Below are 12,036 nucleotides of genomic sequence, written 5' to 3'. Positions count from 1 at the left end.
GGACTGCAGCGAGGCCGAGTCTCAAGTGGGTGCAGCAGCTTTGTGGCTGCTTGTACGTGCCTTGTCGCGATGCTGAGGCGCAGATCTCTACACCGACTAGGTATATCTAGTAGAGCAGGCGTTCAACAGCAATTGTTTGGTGCGTGACAGACGGCAATGTTCCTAAACTACGCGGATAGTAGACATACTTGACATACTTTACATGTGCCTGGTAGTAGTATGCGGCGGCTGGGAGCACGGCCAGCGAACCGGGGTCTGCATTGGTCCAGCCGCCGCATCAGCCTTATTGCGCCACTGTCAGCCACCACAATTATTCCATGCTTTCGCCTTCGCATGACGCGCTGCCTGCTCGGCCGGCCCAAGTAGTCCGCTGTCCACCTCCCGCTGCATCCGGCTCGCCTGTCCTCGTGGCTTGATAAGCTGACGAACAACTCCGTCTTTGTACTCCGGTCCCCCCTTCTCGACGTCTCTTTCATTGCCATCTCGAACATGTCTCACCCTGACTCTCTCCCAGTGTCAGGTCACGTGATTTTCGGTTTCCGTTCCCCTCCGACTCCGGGAACTTCATTTATGTCGTACGCCAAACCTGCAGAAAACATGTCCTCTCGAATCTCTACAGAATCTGTCGCCTCGTCGCGTTTCACCCGCTATTCCCTTTGCGACGCGGACCATTGGAGTCTTCCAATTCCGGTCTAGCATTGTCTATCACGCCCTCGCCCGTAGCCTCTTATTAGTGCACCGTGTACCTTTGCTCCCATAATTCTTCCGTAACTATGTCAAAGTAGTGCTACCATGCACTTTATACCCCAAATGTGGGGTAATGCCATATAACCTTCAATTTCCATTCAATCTACCTCGTTAGTGCTAGTCAACAACATCATCTCGTTCCGTCCCCCCAAATAATTGTCCCCATCGCATTTATTAACATGCCGTCGGCTGCTAATTCCAGGATGTAACCACTTCTTTCATCTTGCCATATTGCTTACGACTGTTTGTCAACATGGTTAAATCAATTGCTCTTGCCTTGTCTTTGGCAACCACTAGCCTCGCTGCATCCGAAGCGCAAGCGTCCTCCTGGTCCGGATGGAAAAACGTCAAACACCTTTTCGTCTTTGGTGATTCTTACACCCAGACTGGCTTCAATGTGAATGGCACCCAACCAAGCCCATCTAACCCTCTCGGCAACCCGCCATATCCCGGCTGGACATCTTCAAACGGTCCCAATTGGGTCGGATTTCTTACTACCACCTACAATGCTAGTACTCTCCTAACGTACAATATGGCTTATGGTGGTGCCACCGTCTCGTCGGACCTCGTAGCCCCGTATACCCCGACAGTAGTCAGCATGAAGGAACAAGTCCAATCCCAATTCCTGCCGACTTATGGCACCCATCCCGACTTTGCTCCCTGGACATCCACCTCTTCGCTCTTTGCCTTCTTCATCGGCATCAACGACGTAGGAACCAGCTGGTGGCGGGACAACTCTAGTGCTCTTTGGGACACCATCTTCTCGGTGTACGAGAAGCAACTGACCGACATCTACGCTACCGGAGGCCGCAATTTCCTCTTCCTCAACGTCCCACCTGTCAATCTCGCACCCTTGACCACGCAGCAAAATGATGGTGGATATGCAGTAGAGCACGAGGGCAAGGCCATTGAGGATTGGAATAAGAGAATTACCAGCATGGTATCTAGGTTCCAGGCAAAGAAGAAAGGCACCACTGCGTTTGTGTACGATACGTGGGCACTATACAACAGCGTCATGAAGAACCCTGCGAGCTACAAGCAGACTGCCGACTTGAAAAATGTTACTGGCTACTGCAATGCGTACAAAAAGTAAGTCTTTTAAATCACAGCCTATATACTGCGGGCCATGTTAGCTAACGAGTGCATAGTGGTACACCGACCTGGTATACCAAGGATCCTAGCTGCCAGTACCCTGTCAACGAGTACCTATGGCTCAACGAGCTGCATCCTACTTTTTCAATCAACAATGCCACAGCAGCTTCCATTGTTAAATTGCTTTCCAAGTAAGCATTGTCTGGAATGAGGTGCAGTATTCTGATGTTCCAGATCATGGTAGTCATTTTGGGCTACAACTGCTGTACATACTTAATTACCAAAAAAATTTAGAACCCATTGCGAAGTGAACCTGTGCAATGAGCTATTTTCTAGAGTAAAATAAGCGGGGTGATGCAAATGTGTGATATACAGTCACGAAACAGAGAAACCTAGTCCAAATCCCGCGCCATTGTCTTTTCATGTCTGCATTATACTCGCTCACTCACCCATATGGCGCCTCTGCATCCACCCCTTATAACCTCAGTTAGAAGTTCGTATGGTTTTGCGTTCTTGGCATCGTTCTCAACGGCGTGGTCCAAATGCTCCAGTTCCTCATCTCTTATCCGTCTTAACTCAACTACCAATTTATCCAACTCGGGACCTAGGCTCTCTCCTCTCTCCTCGCACTTCTTGGCCCAGTCCAGCAACACCCGCACCTGCTCATTGTAGTGCGTCCCAATCTCCGTCTCGACAGCCTCTGTGCACGCCATGGCTGCCTCGCGCCCTATCACGGCCGTCGACCAGCCCAGAATGCTCGCTGCCGCCGTCCAGATGGGAGTCATGGCCGTCGGGCGTATGCGGTGCTTGGAGATGACGTCGTTGAAGTATTTGTAGTGTCCTGCTTCCTGGTCGTACATGTGCTTCATGAGCGGGCGCAAGTGGGGATGTGACCGTGTGATGACGGGTGACTGGGCGGCATAGATGAGAATGGCGGCGAGCTCACCCGTCTGGTTCACTCGCAATGCCGAAGAGAGAAATTCCCGCTGCTCGGATGTAAGCGGCCGTATTGGCTTGCCATCTTTTGTTGTTTGTGGCGAGGATGGCGTGGATGCTGTGCTGGAGAATCGCAGTGTCTCGCGTGGTGCGCAAGTGGCTGTACTTGGGGCAAGAAAATCGAGGACTGGGTATTGCAGGCTGCGACAGATGCTGCGCGATAATGTTCGTGATGAGTGAACTGCAGAAGGCATGACGTATATTCTCGGCTATTGTACAATAATATGAATAAAAAATACGCAATTGTTCTTGGAAAAGGTGAACGGAGTGAACAGAAGAATAGGAAGATGGCCTATGATGCGCTCACTGCACGCAACCAGTGATCCACTCGGAGGACGCGGCATGGTCCGAGCTCAGCGAGCGTTTCCCCAACCTTTGGACTTCCCACGTTCCTCTTCCCACCTCTTTTCCCCCTTTAAGCGCGCCCAAATCTCCTCCCGACATCCTCAGCGATCCCCCATTATCACCGCTACTGTCGCTGCAACAGGCCAGAAATCTACAGCAAAACTTTTTCCCATTCAACTCCACAATGTCGGCCGATGATATCGACGATGAGCTCTTCGCCCTCGCGGGTGGTGACGAAGATGCAGACGTAGAAGAAGGCGAGGCGTGAGTACTCCTCTCACCCATCACCACTCATCCATCTCTCGCTACTCCTTCCCATCGCTTCCTCCTCCCATACTCCTCCGTTCAACCTTTCACCGACCATTTCAACCCCTTACCGCACCATGGCGCTGACTCGACCCAGTTCGTCGCCTGCAGCCTCATCGCCAAACTCGCTCGGATCAGATGCTATGGACGAATCCGACTCGGATCGCGATGATGACGAGCCCGCGCACGCGGCCGACGTGCCCTATCCTCTCGAGGGCAAATACATTGACGAGGCAGACAAGCGGCAGATCATGGGCATGTCGCAGCTGGAACGAGAGGAGATTCTGGGCCAACGCGCTGAGGAGATGAGTAATGCCAATTTTAAGGCAGAGCTCGCAAGGCGTGCTGCCAACGTACAAAACGACCGAAAGCGCAAGGCCGACTCAGAAGACCCTGACGATGCTATGCGCAAAAGCAGCCGCCCCAAAGTGCAACCCCGTAAGAACGAGAAACTCGAGGCATACAAGCGCGAACGAGAGCAGCGAGGCCAGCAGAGACAGCGACACGATGACCGACGTGGTGACCGTAGGCGATCCAGCTCTGGCGATCGGGACGCCGGCTCAGATCTTGACGCCGATGGTGAGAGTGATGTTGAGTGGGATGACAGAGTACCAGACAAGGTCCGCGAGGATGTACCCGCAACTCTACGTGACTTTGAGTCGGTGCGCGTCGGTAGGGGCTTCTTCTCAGAAGTTTGCTTCTACCCAGGTTTCGAAGAGGCCCTGACAGGTGCTTTTGGGCGTGTAGGTGTTGGTCAAGATGCCCAACGTCGCACTCTCTACAAGATGGCGCAAATCAAGGGTAGGCATGTCGACAACTACATCATAAATATAACTAACTCATTTCCTAGGCTTCTCCGTGGGCAAGCCCTACGTTTTCGAAGGCAAGGATGGCAAACGCATCGCAACAGATCAATACGTCATTGCGCAACACGGATCAGTGAAGAAGGACTATCAATTCCAATTCATGTCGAACCAGCGCTTTACCGAGAGTGATCTGGATATCTACCGCCAATCCCTTGCCGAGACAAACTCCAAGGTGCCATCACAGTCTTTTCTTAAGCGAAAATACGACGACCTCAAGGCGCTCCAGAACCACTACTGGACCGACGCTGATATAAGCGCCCGTATCGCCAAGTCCAAAAAATACGCCTATCTTCTCCAACGCTCATCCTCTGACGCGCAACCCAAGATTGCTACGCAGTCCGAGACAGCCGCTGCGCGTGTTGCTGAACTCAACCGCAAGAATCGTATACTAGAAGCGGAGCGCGTGCGCAAGGCTCAACTTGAGCAACAACGGCAAAAGAAGATTGAGCAGAAGAAGGAGGCTGCTCGTCGCAAAGCAGAAGAGGAAGCCAGAAAGGCACAAGAGGAAGAGGCGCAGAAGAAGAACGCCCTAGATGTTGACGCCCTTTTCGACGGCGATGGCAGTTCCAGGGCGAGCACGCCTAACCCTCAACAGTCCAAGAAGAAGACCGAGAGGAAAGGCCTGCCGACATTTAGGAAGCCCAAGATGGATGATGACATCATCGCCAGCATGGACATTGGCGTTGATATTGAGATTTGAGCCGTTTTCTGTTTTCTAGCCGGGTTACGACTAGAGCAAGTTCTGGATTAGTATTCGTCCTCTTACCTATCGTTTCTGGCTAATCGGGTCTGTTTTGCGACTGCGCATCCCTTGTTGATTTTTTTTAGTTTTTATTTCCCCTCGGCTCCAGTTTCCTATGCACCATTTTAGTTAGGTGCAAAAGTCGATTAGTTACTCTGGCATGGAGGGAAAGAGCATAGCGATGGTGTTCATACTATATAGTAAGGAGTGCAAGAAGTGACCTATTATCCTTGGTACAGTATTCTTTTCTTTTTATACCCAAGGATGTCATCATGGGAGGGGCAGGGTGGGTGGAGAGATTGTTATATCTATGTACGATAGGTTTGCATATGCTCAGAGCAAACAAAAAACGTTTGCTATGAACACACAAGAAAGGAATATATTTGCATGTCCTCTGCTCAATCCATGTCAGCAATGAGAGATATAAAAGAAGAGGGATATTATTCGGTTACTGCTAGTCAAGCAACAAAGTCCACTGAAGATCTAGGACACGACCTCAATCCTCCAGCTCCAAGTCCACACCATATCGGAATTGTGCAGCTCATCTGAGGGACAAAAGACAAAAGATAAAAACGAAAATGAAGAAATAGATAAAATATGACCCTAGGAAATATCTAATCTCAATCCATCATCCAGCCAACAGACAAGCCTCGCACAGCACATTAACCCGCACAAACAACTCACACATCCCTTACTTATCCCTTGTAGAAAATCCAGACACCTACTTTCCGCATACCCACCAACCCCTTACATACCAAACAAACAAAGAAAATATATCATTCACGCATCCCAACGCCACCATCTAATCCTACGCCTCAAGCCTTGGGTCCCCGTTTTTTTCCCGTACAAGACCGCATAGTCTTATTGTCTCTATGTACACTCGCTTGCAGAATCGGCTTCCGGTATCTACACTTCGCGCCCTTTCTCACAGCAGGGGGTGTCAGCCTCGCTTAGCGGGAGCTATACCTCATACGCTTTAGATCAACTTAAGCCGCCTAGCTCCTGCTAGTATCTGTAATACAATACGCCTCTATCGCTGGAAGCTCACAACCCTATGGCCAGAGCGGGTCGGCCGCCCTCCCTGCTAGCGTTATCAATGCATTCCTCCATTTCTCAAGATATACTCAGTCTAACTTAGTCACTTGCAAATTCGCCTTCTACTGAAGCCTGACCGCACCACACTGTGGGCTGTGCATTCAGCCGCACCCCCGCCTCGAGGATAGAGCAAAGCACAACAGAATCAGCTCATAGTACTCTTACATTGTCTCCCTTTCAGATGCGATTCTTCAGTATAGTTCAGCCCCCTATATTCCTATATGCTCACTGACCTCAATAGCTAGGACTGGTATTCTCAACAGGCGAACGAGCTGCCGTGCTCGTCTCTTCAACTAGGCTGTCGCCGTTAAGCCTTCGATATTCCATTCCTACCGTATGTGCCCGTTCAAATTCCTTGCGAAGCAATGCGTCTTCTGCGACTTAATTACACTGGGGAGCTTAGCCTTACAAAGGACTTGAAAGGCGATGATATAATCCCTCCATATGCGATCCTCTCGCATACTTGGCAGGAGGGCGAGGAGGTGACTTACGATGAATTGATCAAGGGCAACAGCAAGAACAAAGTAGGCTACAGTAAGATAAGGTTCTGTGCACAACAGGCGAAGCGCGATGATCTTGAGTATTTCTGGGTGGACACCTGCTGCATCAACAAAGCAGATCAGGTCGAACTCCGAGAGGCTATATCCTCCATGTTCCGCTGGTACCAGAACGCGGCCAAATGCTATGTCTTCCTGTCGGATGTCCCGTACAGTAAGCAAAAAGCAGACACTGGGCTTGGTGAGTACCTCTGGGCCGCAGCCTTTCGCGCGAGCCGATGGTTCACTCGGGGTTGGACCCTCCAAGAGCTACTAGCGCCAGAATCTGTGGAGTTCTTCTCGAAAGAATGGAGGAGACTAGGCGACAAGACTTCGCTGCAGACACACATCTGGGAAGCGACGAGAATACCAAATGCGGCGCTCCGAGGCGTTCCTTTGTTACAGTTCAGCATCGATGAGCGAATGAAGTGGAGCGAACACCGGGAGACTAAAGTTCCCGAAGACCGAGCGTACTGTTTGATAGGCATTTTCGGAGTCCAGATGACCCCATTTTACGGCGAAGGCGTCAATGGAGCATTCACACGGCTTATGAATGAAGCCAATATCCTGAACAGGTGTCTTCAAGAGTTGCACCTTAGCGACCCTCACGATGACAAGAAGCGCATTGAGGATACAAAGGGTGGCTTGCTGCAGGGCTCGTACTGCTGGGTCCTCGACAATGCCAGCTTCCAGCAATGGCGCGATGGTGCGCAGAGCCGACTGCTGTGGATTAAAGGCGATGCTGGCAAAGGAAAGACGATGCTACTCTGCGGTATCGTCGACGAGCTAAAGAAATCGACGGCCAGCTTTCTCTCTTTCTTCTTCTGCCAAAGTACTGACTCCCGCCTCAACAGCACCACTGCCGTGCTGCGCGGCTTGATCTACTTGCTCGTCAGGCAGCAGCCATCGCTGGTGTCGCACCTGCGGAAGAGGTACGATCAAGCAGGTGGTGCTCTTTTCCAAGACGCTAACGCCTGGGTGGCCTTGTCCGACATCTTTACAAGCATGGTGCAGGACGCGGACCTCAAGACAAGCTACCTAGTTGTGGACGCTCTTGATGAGTGCGTAGTGGACCTTTCCAAGCTTCTAGACCTGATCGTCCGCACCATCGCGTCCTCAACCCGCGTAAAGTGGCTTGTGTCGAGTCGAAACGAGGCTCACATCGAGCATAAGCTCAAGTCGGTCGGCGGTAAAAAAAAGCTGAGTCTGGAGGTGAAGCATAACGCAGAGCAGGTGGCTCGAGCCGTAGATATGTACATCGACCACAAGCTGTCTCGTCTCGAGTCGCTCAGAGAGGATAGTCGGCGAGAGCAGGTGCGAGATGAGCTGCGACACAAGGCAAACGGCACCTTTCTGTGGGTCGCTTTCGTAGTCCAAGAGCTCGAGGGGCCTGAGAGCTGGGACCCTTTGGAGGTGGTGAAAGAAGCGCCAGCAGGTCTGGATCAGCTGTACGACAACATGATGGACCGGATTCAGCAGTTGAAGAGGAGCGCCAAGATCTGCCAGCTTCTGCTCTCCACCGCAGCGGTCGCATACCGTCCACTCTACCTTGCTGAGATGGGCAGCTTGCGCGGAGTGGCAGGTCAGGGTACGGTGCTGGCAGAGACTGTGAGAAAGATTGTAGCCATGTGCGGTTCGTTCCTCACGATTCACGACGAGCGGGTCTACCTGGTTCATCAATCAGCCAAGGACTATCTGAGCGGCAAGATGCGAGCCGCGGCCCTTCCATCTCAGAGCGAGATACACCATGACCTGTTCTCTCGGTCGCTCAAGCTCATGTTCAACACGCTGAAACGCGACATGTATAATTTGGTCGAGCTAGGCTTCCCGATCGACGAGGTTGAAATACCTGATCCTGATCCGCTAGCGACTGCGCGCTACTCGTGCGTCCACTGGGTCGACCACCTATGCAACTCGAACCCCGTATCTTCAGCGAGCCATGCAGAAGAACTGCGAGACCGAGGCGTTGTCCATGTGTTCATGAGAGAGAAGTTCTTGTACTGGCTAGAAGCCCTTAGCCTTTGCAAGAGTATGCCAAAAGCTGTAGTCTCGATGGCAAAACTACGGTCGCTCGTTCAGGTATATTTAGAACAAGCAGCCTAAGTAGTTAGATTGTTTCCATGCTGACAAAAGCTAGGGAAGAGAAAAGACAGCTATGTTCACTGAGCTTGTTCATGATGCACATCGATTCGTCATGTATCACAAAGGGGTAATCGAGAGCAGCCCTCTCCAGGCATATACATCTGCACTGTTATTCAGCCCAACAGGGAGCTTGGTGAGAATGCTGTTTCAGCACGAAGAGCCGGAATGTATGACTATCAAGCCGGCTATGGACGACGGTTGGAGCGCGTGCCTGCAGACGCTCGAGGGTCATTCGGATGTCGTTACTGATGTGGCCTTCTCGCCTGATGGCAAACTACTAGCATCAGCATCGATGGATAGGACGGTTAAACTATGGGATGTCGGCAGGGGACTGACGATGCACAGGTGCGAAAGCCATTCAAGTCCTGTTATTGCATTCATCTTCATAAAGGATGGCACGATGCTGGTGTCCGCGTCTGACGACCTTACGATTAAGCTATGGGACATCAGAACAGGGGAACGGCCCCTTACAGTCAATTGCTGTTCTGATCCCGTCATCCGCGCCGCTTTCTCGCCGAACGGGAAACTGCTAGCATCCATATCGGACGACGGAAGGCTCAAATTGTGGGATCCCAGCACAGGAATAAGTGTTCAGACGATCGAAGATATATACGACACTAGCCCTGTAACCTTCGCGCTTGATGGAATGCTAGTAGCGTTGTTGTGGAACAAATCAGTTGGGGTATGGGACACCAGCACAGGGGTAATGATTATGACGCTCAAGAACCATTCAGATGTCACTGCGATCACATCCTCGCCGAACGGTATGCTGCTAGCATTAGCATTGGGCGACGGGACTATCAGGACAATTAACATCAGCACGGAAGCTACGATTCAGGTGCTGGAAGGAAGTTCCGAGTACGCCCAAGAGATTGCTTTCTCCCCAGACAGCAAGCTGCTTGCGTCTGCATCCTATAATGGAACAGTTGAGTTGTGGGATACCAAGACTGGATTGCGTGTCCAGACACTCCAAAGCTATTCGGATGATGTCAGTGCCGTCGCGTTCTCGCCGGAAAGCAAGCTATTAGCTTCGGCGTCGTACGACGGTAAGATCAGACTATGGACGGTTAGGATGAGAGCCTCGGTTCAGACGTCTGAAGATTATTCAGGTTATACCAGCCCCGTCACATTCTCGCCGGACGGCACGCTACTAGCGTCAGCATTAGGCTATGGGATGGTCAAACTGTGGAACACTTGCACGGGCGCAGAGATGATGCTCGAGGGCCATTCGAACCGTGTCGACGCGTTGGCCTTCTCGCCGAACGGCAAGCTGCTGGCGTCGGCATCGAGAGACAAAACAGTCAGAGTATGGGACGTTGGCAAGGGATCTCAGACGCTGCAAAGCTCTTCGGGCTCCATCACTGTCGTCGCCTTCTCGCCGGACAGTAAGCTGCTGGCATATGCATCGGATGAAAGGACAGTCAAGCTGTGGGACACCGGCACGGGCACGGAATTGAAGAGGTTTGAGGGACATTCGGGCTGGGTCGACTCGTTGGCCTTCTCACCAAACGGCGATCTGCTGGCGTCGGCATCGAAGGACAATACAGTCAGAATATGGGATGTTAAGACGGGCACGGAGATGAAGACATTCGAAGGCGATTCGATCAGGCCTCCATTTGGCTGGCACACCGCCGTGGCATTCTCGCCGGACGCCAAACTTGTGGCGTCGGCAGCGGACGGCAGGACAGTCAAATTATGGAAAGTCGGCACGAGGGCGGAGACGGAGGCGTTCGAGGGCAATTCAAGCCATGTCAGCGCTCTGGCCTTCTCGCTGGATGGTAAACTGCTGGCGGCGGCAACTCACGATAGGACGGTCACACTTTGGGACGTGAACGCAGGAGCAGTGATTCAGACTCTTAACGCCGATGCCGTTCTTCGCATCCTCTCATTTTCTGACGATGGTGCATTCCTCCAAAGTGATAGAGGAGCGCTATCCCTCTCGTTTCTTTCCATTTATCAGTCAACTCCTAGACGCGAATATATGTCTTCTGTATATATCAAGGACCAATGGGTAAGCCACGGCGCAGGTAATATTCTTTGGCTACCTCCTGACTATCGGCCAAGCAAAGTTGCTGCTCACAAGAATATTGTTGCTTTTAGTTGTAGGTCTGGTCGAGTGTTGATTATGAAATTCACTTTCTGAACATTTCCTACAATACCGGTAGTAGCTCACTAATTAAATTCCCCTGCTCCGACATGGTTGGTTTGATAACTTACTGAGACATGGCAATAATTATCGTACTCAGCAGCTAGAATCCGTGTATTTCGGATAATTATGCTGAATGATATGATGAGGCTGGCATTATCGTCGAGGTGATGCCACCTCGTCTGCAAAGATAGTTGCCTAGGTGGCCCTAACCACCCCGCCAAGTCACATGAATAGGCTAACCAGCTCCAAACAACTCGGCTCTCATTCCCTGAACGCACAGCACAGCCACTCGACTCAGCCGTCATCGCTTGAACTGGGGATATGTATTGCTCATATTCTTCACGAACAATACATGCTTCGCCCCTTACTAGCAGGGAGGGCGGCCGACCCGCTCCGGCTACAGGGTTGTGAGCTTTCCGGCGATTGAGGAGTATCATATTATAGACACTAGCAGGAGCTAGGCGGCTTAAGTTAATCTAAAGCGTATGAGGTATAGCTCCCGCTAAGCGAGGCTGACACCCCCTGCTGTGAGAAAGGGCGCGAAGTGTAGATAGTTACCGGAAGCCGATTATGCAAGCGAGTGTACTCTCGTACGATAGAGAGATAGGGAGCGAGTGTATCTCACATTGAATTAAAGCGACTGTACAAATCATAGAAGCGGCTAGCGACTGTACCGTCAACGGAAGACCGATTGCGCCGTTGTGTGGATGAGTTTGCGATCTGGACGCGTGAGAGAGATGGCCATCTCGACCCCCGAACGCGACCGCGACCGCGAAGCGACATCCCTGCCAGCCGAGCTACTAGCACCACTGAAGAGACGCGCAAGGAACACCACCGAGCAAAACGAACACTACCGCAGGCGACCGCTACAGCTAGACCTATCAGCCGACGACTCCGATACCATCCAGATCGACAGCAGCCAACCTATCCGTCAAGCCAGGAAGAGCACCGCCACCAACAAAGACCTACTTACCGCGTTAACTAAGATCATCCAGCAGCAGAATGAAACATCCAGAACCT

General features: G+C 51.7%; 4 protein-coding genes across 4 annotated transcripts; 3 read left to right on the top strand and 1 right to left on the bottom strand.

Annotated features, from left to right (window-relative positions):
* Positions 1–1,000: 1,000 nt before the first annotated feature.
* On the top strand, positions 1,001–2,034 carry COCSADRAFT_79466 (carbohydrate esterase family 16 protein; the record flags this gene model as incomplete). The annotated part of the gene is made up of 2 exons (XM_007697546.1): positions 1,001–1,836; positions 1,896–2,034. 2 exons carry the CDS (start codon positions 1,001–1,003, stop codon positions 2,032–2,034), a joined length of 975 nt encoding a protein of 324 aa, XP_007695736.1.
* An 8-nt stretch (positions 2,035–2,042) lies between these two features.
* On the bottom strand, positions 2,043–3,108 carry COCSADRAFT_32970 (uncharacterized protein). Its single transcript, XM_007697232.1, has one exon. The coding sequence runs from the start codon at positions 3,027–3,029 to the stop codon at positions 2,271–2,273; it is 759 nt and encodes a 252-aa protein (XP_007695422.1). The 5' UTR covers positions 3,030–3,108; the 3' UTR covers positions 2,043–2,270.
* Positions 3,109–3,248: 140 nt separating this feature from the next.
* COCSADRAFT_32969 (uncharacterized protein) lies at positions 3,249–5,538 on the top strand. Its single transcript, XM_007697231.1, has 3 exons — positions 3,249–3,444; positions 3,584–4,287; positions 4,337–5,538. The coding sequence occupies exons 1-3, from the start codon at positions 3,365–3,367 to the stop codon at positions 5,050–5,052; spliced, it is 1,500 nt and encodes a 499-aa protein (XP_007695421.1). The 5' UTR covers positions 3,249–3,364; the 3' UTR covers positions 5,053–5,538.
* An 892-nt stretch (positions 5,539–6,430) lies between these two features.
* Positions 6,431–11,126, top strand: COCSADRAFT_187043 (uncharacterized protein). The gene is made up of 2 exons (XM_007697545.1): positions 6,431–8,804; positions 8,863–11,126. The coding sequence occupies exons 1-2, from the start codon at positions 6,555–6,557 to the stop codon at positions 11,008–11,010; spliced, it is 4,398 nt and encodes a 1,465-aa protein (XP_007695735.1). The 5' UTR covers positions 6,431–6,554; the 3' UTR covers positions 11,011–11,126.
* Positions 11,127–12,036: the final 910 nt, after the last annotated feature.

This window comes from Bipolaris sorokiniana (assembly GCF_000338995.1).
Source record: "Bipolaris sorokiniana ND90Pr unplaced genomic scaffold COCSAscaffold_2, whole genome shotgun sequence".
Classification (NCBI taxonomy): Eukaryota; Fungi; Ascomycota; class Dothideomycetes; order Pleosporales; family Pleosporaceae; genus Bipolaris; species Bipolaris sorokiniana.
This window is presented reverse-complemented; position numbering and strand designations above follow the sequence as displayed.

Coding starts and splice junctions, on each gene's coding strand:
- COCSADRAFT_32969 (XM_007697231.1), top strand. CDS start 3,365: ATGTCGGCCGATGATATCGACGATGAGCTCTTCGCCCTCGCGGGTGGT. Junction 3,445..3,583: donor GACGTAGAAGAAGGCGAGGC/GTGAGTACTCCT, acceptor GACTCGACCCAG/TTCGTCGCCTGCAGCCTCAT. Junction 4,288..4,336: donor CAAGATGGCGCAAATCAAGG/GTAGGCATGTCG, acceptor CTCATTTCCTAG/GCTTCTCCGTGGGCAAGCCC.
- COCSADRAFT_32970 (XM_007697232.1), bottom strand. CDS start 3,029: ATGCCTTCTGCAGTTCACTCATCACGAACATTATCGCGCAGCATCTGT.
- COCSADRAFT_187043 (XM_007697545.1), top strand. CDS start 6,555: ATGCGTCTTCTGCGACTTAATTACACTGGGGAGCTTAGCCTTACAAAG. Junction 8,805..8,862: donor AACTACGGTCGCTCGTTCAG/GTATATTTAGAA, acceptor GACAAAAGCTAG/GGAAGAGAAAAGACAGCTAT.